This window comes from Montipora foliosa, chromosome 10, assembly GCF_036669935.1.
Source record: "Montipora foliosa isolate CH-2021 chromosome 10, ASM3666993v2, whole genome shotgun sequence".
NCBI lineage: Eukaryota > Metazoa > Cnidaria > Anthozoa > Scleractinia > Acroporidae > Montipora > Montipora foliosa.
In genome coordinates this window covers 9,384,118-9,391,617 of record NC_090878.1, presented here as the reverse complement: position 1 = coordinate 9,391,617, position 7,500 = coordinate 9,384,118, and the positions used below count along the sequence as shown (strand labels likewise).

The 7,500-nt window shown below is 39.9% G+C and overlaps 2 protein-coding genes across 3 annotated transcripts in view; both read right to left on the bottom strand.

Annotated features, from left to right (window-relative positions):
• Window positions 1–2,660, bottom strand: part of LOC137973867 (L-threonine dehydratase catabolic TdcB-like) — an 11,016-nt gene extending 8,356 nt beyond the window's left edge. The window contains exon 1 of the mRNA XM_068820761.1: window positions 2,364–2,660. Within this exon, the coding sequence (XP_068676862.1) occupies window positions 2,364–2,453 (90 nt within the window). The 5' untranslated portion in view covers window positions 2,454–2,660. The remainder of the gene's footprint in view (window positions 1–2,363) is intronic.
• A 1,567-nt stretch (window positions 2,661–4,227) lies between these two features.
• Window positions 4,228–7,500, bottom strand: part of LOC137973377 (rapamycin-insensitive companion of mTOR-like) — a 51,436-nt gene continuing 48,163 nt past the window's right edge. Inside the window, exons 40-41 of one of the 2 annotated variants that reach the window (XM_068820172.1) lie at window positions 6,403–6,541; window positions 4,228–4,848 (exon numbers count right to left, since the gene is read on the bottom strand). In XM_068820172.1, the coding sequence (XP_068676273.1) occupies window positions 4,777–4,848; window positions 6,403–6,541 (211 nt within the window). In that variant the 3' untranslated portion in view covers window positions 4,228–4,776. The remainder of the gene's footprint in view (window positions 4,849–6,402; window positions 6,542–7,500) is intronic. The other variant, XM_068820173.1, reaches the window with a different exon arrangement.

Below are 7,500 nucleotides of genomic sequence, written 5' to 3'. Positions count from 1 at the left end.
ACTAGAACAATAGACCTCTGTTTTCAAAGGTTTCCACTTTCAAAAGCCTTTTCGAAAACCTCCGTTTTCGATTGTTTCATTGTGGACGGTTATATATAAACGGAGGTTTTCGGAAAAGGAGATTTTCGAAAACGCATTAGTGTGGACAAGGGTTCAATGAGCCCCTAACCATTCATCGGAGTCCATGCAATGTGGTACTATCGGTATCCATAAACCAAATTGTCAAATGTACTCTAATGGTTTAAGAATAAATAATAAGAACTGATGCTGCAAGAAAATTATTCAATTACGAAAACCGACGTTATCTCTCACGATCAAATGAAAATTCTGATTGTGTGCGGAGTCAAAACCGAGTGGAAAACTGATAAATCAATGATAATGTTTCTGTGTGTGTGCATCGTGATGGGTTAATATTTTTCGCAAACCGACAATCCTGCCTCACTGGATCTAAATTGGCTCGGAAGCAGTCGTGCGTTTCTCAAATGTCCCACTGCCGGCGTATATTCCGGGAGCACTTATGCCCTCTTGATGATCTTAAAAAAGGAGACGTTTTAAGGTAAGGTCTGAAACTACATTTAGTTTTTGCTCCTTTTCTTGAAAACATGTTAAGGACGATGCCTACTACTGTTATTGCGCATACGTTTCTGCGCATCTCGAGATACTCGGATTTCCTATCGGCGGTGCTTATTGATACAGGGATATTTTTGCGCGGTTCAAAACTATGCAGAGAAAGCAGAACTTAGTAAGTGCTCTTGGTATCCAAAAAGAAAATTGGGGGTAACCACGCATTTTTTCAGATATAATTAAGCTTCAATTTGGAAAAGAACGCCATACATTGCTTTGTATTTTAAAGCTTTTTACAAATATTGTTGATTAATTATCTTCGAAAAATGCGTGGTTACCCCAATTTTCTATTTAGATTTCAATAACACTTGTTAAGATCGGTTTTCCCGCATAGTCAGTAAACTGCGCAAAAAATACCTTTGAATTAGTAGGCACCGTTCTTAAAAGAGCAGCTTTTTAGAATAACAGCATCCCAGCTTCACATGTCGCTTTTCAGAGAAGAAATAGTTTTCACACTTTTTGAGGAACCGGCCTTGCAAGTAGAAGAGTCTGTTTGGATGTGATCACATGCGAATAGGAAAAAACGTTTTCATAAGGCTGATAAGGTCAAGAACATCCGAGAGTGGATCATCCGTGTCCTTTCCAGTTTCAGTGCCCAAATCTGCAGCTATCAGATCCAGGTTATTTTAACGCCGGATACCTTCTTAAGAAGATTAGTCAGTATCCCACAGTCTCAATCTGTGCGAAGATTTCAGTATTTGCCCTCGTAACTGTGATTAGTATAAATACACCGGTGATTATACAAAATCGCGCGCTCTCATTGGCTCGCTATCTCGGATTATCAGCCGATAATCAATGGCTGCCAGTAGTAGTTTTGCCACTGTAAGTGAAGATGATTTCGCGTTGAAATGTGTTTTTTTTCTCTCTTTTTTGAAATAATCACCTGTGTATTACCAAAACAATTATTGGCCTCAGGCTCAGTGATTATCGGTGAATATTCACGTCGACTTCGTCTCGTTGAATATTCACCGATAATCACTTCGCCTTCGGCGAATGATTGTTAAATATGCACACTGAACACACCAAGTCAAAGCGTGTATGAAAACCTTCGCCAACGTTAAGGGGCACCCAACAATTATCTCCGGTGAAATATGTGTTCGGGAGAGTCAAACTGTTCTAAGAAGTTCGGTTCTACGTTGCCAAACAGCTACAGATTTCTTTACTAAAACATCGCCTAAAAGATCCGCAACCAGGAACAATTTTTTTGCAATTTTTGTTACTTAAAAACGTCACCTAGCAGTTTCGGATGAGAAAATGGTTCGGTTGGAAGTTCTTAGAAGATAACGTTTAACTAGCAATTTCTGAAATGAAGATGTCATTCCCTAAAATTTTCGGACACTTCAATTCTCATCTAAGATATCCGAACAGATCAAATTATTCTCGGTGATAAAAATCTCTCTGTAGACAGTCTTTATACATTACAAGGGTGAAGGAGCCAAGAAATGTCTTTCAAAGGCTTTTGGCTTAATTTGTTCGTTGGGTGCCTTTGAACGTTTGACGTCGAGTATATTTTACCCGGTAAAATACCTAAGGCTGACTGGGGATAGTGACTTATCCAGTGGATTAAGTTATGCAGTCGTCGGAAATGACAAAGGTGGCAAGGTATGGAGTCATAGGAGAGGGGATCACATGCAGCGTCCCCCGATCATTTCCGAATCAACTCAAATCTAAAGATCTAAATGAAAAAGCTTTGAGAAAATTTCCTCAAAATAACGATTATAAAACAAGAAGGTACTTACCGTAGATGGTGTAGGGTCTAAAAATTCTTTGATTCTCTTTTGAGCTTTGAAGATGTCAGACAACGAAATTTCTTGCCACGATTCCGTCATGTTCGGAAATGTTTCAAGAAACAGCTCACAGTGATCAAAACCTATCTTATTACCGAAAAAATCCAGAGCTATCAAATGTCAGTGGAAAGATTCCCAATCTATGCGACTTTTCCAGCAAACTTGTTTGATGAGCATTCATATTTTTCAAACAAGTTACCTCGCTACGTTAGTATCACTACGTCACAATGCCGGATTACATAACAAAACCAAGACGAAATGCGAAATTAATAGGCCATTTCCGAGTTCACGTCTGCCTCCTCTTCAAAGCGAGTCTAAGTGCGAAGTTTTTGTGATGGTAATTAGTTCTACTTTACGTATGGAAGCAAACTAATTATCATAAGAAAAACTTCGCACTTAGACTCGCTTTGAAGAGGCAGACATGAACTCGGAAATGGCCTATTAAAGCGTTGTCGCAAGACGTCACAGCGGCCAATTTAGATCTCTTTTCATTTGATTCGCACAAAAACAAGGCTACAGATCAGAGTGAGGTACGCTTTTCCAGGAATCTACATCGCCATACGGGTTTAAAAGTTTAATTGTGAGCCGAAATTTATCACGGCTGAAAACATTTCAGTTTCCCTGTTGTCCTTTTTCGAGTTTTGAAGATGCGCGCGCAATAGCAAAGGGAGATTATTATGACACAACGACGCTAGGACACTAAGCGTGTGTTCGATTCACCGTATTCCGGAATAGTAATACATGGAATAGAAGCTAGAAATCCTACGTTTTACGGAGATTCATATTAACATTGTCAAACACCCGCTAAAATGATATTTTAAAGATATCTTTACTATCTTGTTGCCTCAAAACGCCGGAAATAAGGTTTTAACTCATTACTACTATGCACAGAGATGTTTTTCTCCGGCTACTCCAGTTTTCCCATCTCCCTAAAAACCAACATTTGATTTGATTTGCGTTAACTTGTTAATTTCAATTTACAGTGTCCCCGATAGGTGCTCTACGGCGTTAGAAAATTAGATCCAATGTTACCCTAAAAGTTCTTTTAAACAGTAGTGTAGCAGCTCTCGAAACCTGCTATTATTTGGTATTGTAAGCAGCTTCTATTGTTTTTAAATAAAAAGGCCTGGCCAAACGCTCGCAACATTTCAACGCAACATCTTGCAACATTATTGGGCACAATATGTTGCATACGTTTGGCCACCCTGTTGCGATATGTTACAACATGTTGGATGATGTTGGATCAAATTTGAAAGCGGTCAAATTTTTCGTGCAACATTTTGGATGTTGCATGATATTATAGTCGTTTGGCCAGGTTCACGCAACATTGTTGCGCTAAGGCATGCGCGTTAGGTTCACTTCTTGCGCGCCAGGGGTCTGCGTTGAAAATGATGGAAATGTTGCGTGCGTTTGACCACACATGTCGCAACAGCATGCAACAATGTTGCCAGATGTTGCGTTGAAATGTTGCAAGCGTTTGGCCAGGCCCTAAGTCATTGTTTCAATTGTTTAGTCTTTTGTTTTTGGCTAAGGTAGCGAGCCAATCACATTATACGTTACGAGAGCTGCTACATCACCCCTTTTAAATGCCACCAATTTACTAAGAAGGGAAAGGACGCGCCTAATTAACCCTTCGACTCGCAGGAGAGATTGGCATGTAAATTCCCCTCATAATTTCAATGAAATGTCAGTCAGACAGGTATTGAAAATGAAGATAATTATCGGCTTAAGAGGTGTGATCTCGATATGACACCAAATTCTTATGACTACCCGACAAAGAAACCAATGGTACTAGTTAGGAGAATGAACGTTTCGATCTTGGAAATGAAAGGGTTATCTTTATCTTTATTTTTTGAGAGAGAGGGAGACGTAATAACCTGTTACAGTTTTCTAACTTACGGCCCTCTTCAAGCATTTTACCCTCCCAACCACGATACACCACAGAAGACAGACCACAACACCGGTAGTGATTGGTTCAAAGTTCTCGTGCCACTTTTTCAACCAATCAGAAGTGAAACCAAAACCAACCGTGGCTCGCGCGTGCACATTTTCCCGCGCTTTGTGTCGGCTACGAGTAATTAGTTCGAGTTTTGATTGGTTTACTGGATTGTCTGCGTCCTTTTTGATTGGCCAAAGTAATTACTTTGGTTTTGGTTTTACGACACTCATTTGAAAACCGCTCTATTGTCCATTTAATTAAAGCACCATCAGCACCGACGGCGTGGCGTCTTGTGTCCTGTTAAACAAGGCCAAGCTTATGACTTGGATAACTTTCCGTTACAAATGACGACTCTTTAACAACTCCACACGTTGTCCAATGGCAACCATATGACCTCGATCTTTGTCTCCAATCGCATTAAAGAAATCAGTCATTCCTTCCAGCAGAGGAAGAGGTCTCGTTCCCTCTGTTGACAACCAAGTCCGCTTGCTCGATAATCTAAGATAAAGAACGTTAAATAGTCATGTTTTTTTTTATATTCGAAAAACTAAGAGTCAAAAGGTTCACGTTGAAACCAGACTGACCAATGCTACCGTGATATGGAAATATTTGAATGTAGCTTAAACAGATACAACTTAAGGACGGTGCCTACTAATTCTAAGATATTTTTGCCCCGGTTTATGATTATGCAGGGAATGTAGATCTTAACAAGTGTTATTGAAATCCAAAAAGAAAATTAGGGGTAACAACGCATTTTTCAAAGATATTTCATGAATAATATTTTGTAAAAAGCTTTAAAATAAAAAGGAAAGCATGGCGTTCTTTCTCAAATTGAAGGTAAATTTTCTCTCAAAAACGCATGGTTACCCCAATTTTCTTTTTGGATGCCAAGAGTACTTACTACGATCTACTTTCTCCGGATAGTTTTAAACTGCGCAAAAATACCCCTGTATTAGTAAGCATCACCGATAGGAAACCCGAGTATCTGGAGATGCGCAGCACGTATGCGCAATAACAATAGTAGGCACCGTCCTTAAGGTGGGTCAAACCAGGTTCAACACTTTAAAGAGACACTCTCTTTAGAACGATTGACGCTACAACACTATCACGCAACAGCAATGCTACGCCAGTGCCATACAACACACAGCTTATTTCCAGAATCACAGCCATCTTTAAAAAAATCACTGATTTAAGGTGGTTCTGAATCTGCCCCAAAGAATTTTTTAAAACTTTGCACAGAAAGCAAATCAAATCAAATCACAGGTTGGTTTTTGAGGGGAGGAGAAAACCGGAGTCATACCCACGGAAAAATCTCTTTGAGCAGAGTCGAGAACCAGCAGAGAAGAGAACCAACAAACTCAACCCACATATGACGTTGAGTCTGGGAATCGAACCCGGGCCACACTGGTAGCAGGCGCACGCTCTCGCCACTGCGTTATCCCTGCTCCCACAGTCATACTTACTTACTTATCCTCATCGGGCCCATGAGGACTCTTAAGCCCGGTCGGTTTTCGTAATCAGATAATTTTTACGGGGTGCGGGGATTAGCCGCACGCCCAACCCCAACCTGGAGGACCAGTGACTACCATTAAGTCTGGCTCCCACAGTCATAACAGAGGATTAAGTCGAAAAGATAGTGAGACTAACACTAAAGAGATATTGATGGTTGGCATTTGACGTCACGGCGGCCATGTTGGTGTACAGAACAATGCAGTAAAATATCATTTGGGAATTTGACTCTATTATTATGCAAAACTTTATGGGGCCATTTTCTATTGTTTTGTACACCAACATGTCCGTCTCATCACGTGGATGTAAACCAAGAATTATATGCATTTCAAAACTAAAGCTCTTTTTGGTAATTGTCCTTGTTTAGGATTCCACCAAGGAGTTGAAGTGATTTTCTCCCACCAACTGATCATTTTGTCTAATAACTCTCCCTCTCTCACCCGCCATCGCCGCATTCGTAACATTCGAAACCGAACTAAATTGCATAAAGATGTGCCCGCAGGACGGTCTGATAATACTACTTTCATTACTGCTGTAACTTACTGGGTCGAAATTGACATTGGCGAACAGCCCTTGGATAAATCTTCTAACGTGAATTTTGAACTTGTACAAACCAAGGATGTTGACAACTTCACAATAGAGACACAGATCTTGGAACCAATGTGGGAATTTTTCCTTTATCCTGAAAAAAAAACCCGAGACTTCTTAAAGAAAACCTCCACTCTTTCAACAAGCGCCTAACTCAGTGTTCCTCATATCGTATTCCGCAAAAGAAAATATTAAAATAGATAAAATCCCTTTCATCAGTTGCAACTTAAGTAAAGAAAGACGATGTTCTTGAGCCATACAAACCGAATTTACTCGATAATTAATCAGTATTAAGATGGCTTTACGGTCTTTTCTCCCCACTATGATTGGCTAAGACAAATGCGGTTCCAGGTAAAACAGTGCAGAAAAGAAAATGTTGGAATAATGATATTAAAACTTGGTACCAGTAACGTACATCAGATAAGGCACCAAGTGACACCCGTTAAGATGTTGCCAAGGCAACACTCTCGTTTCCAGTCCCTCTCTGCAATGAACCAAATATCGTGGATTTTGAACAGATACGTGTTTGCGAGTCGCGCTTTGATTGGTTAAAATTTGAAGACCTGTCGACCAGAAATCAGCAGGACAGTGCTACCCATAATGCTTTACATCTCTGTGTAAGCTTACCGAAAGTGAACATGTCTACGACAAAAGACGACAAAATCAATTCTGAGTTAAATAGACTCAGCAAGCAAAATTGGTTGCCATGGCAACAGTATAGACGGTAGAAGATATTCCAAAATAGAAAAAGCCATTCTTCGTCATTTTGAAAGGTCTTTAGAATAAGCAAAAGATATATTTTTTTTGCTTCATAGTCATTTTAAATACAAAGATGGCGATTTCCGACTCTTTTAAACTCGATAATCCCCTAGTTTGAGATCATGCATGGTGAGTTATCTACACGGAATCCGTTTCTTTATTTAGTTTATACAGACGACTTCCTGGCTCAGGCCTAGCGATGCTTTTCTTTTCTAGGGTGTGGTGTTTTAAACAATACCAGCAATAAGCCGTTTCAATCCACGATCCACGATAACCTAGCACTTTTGTGCGCAT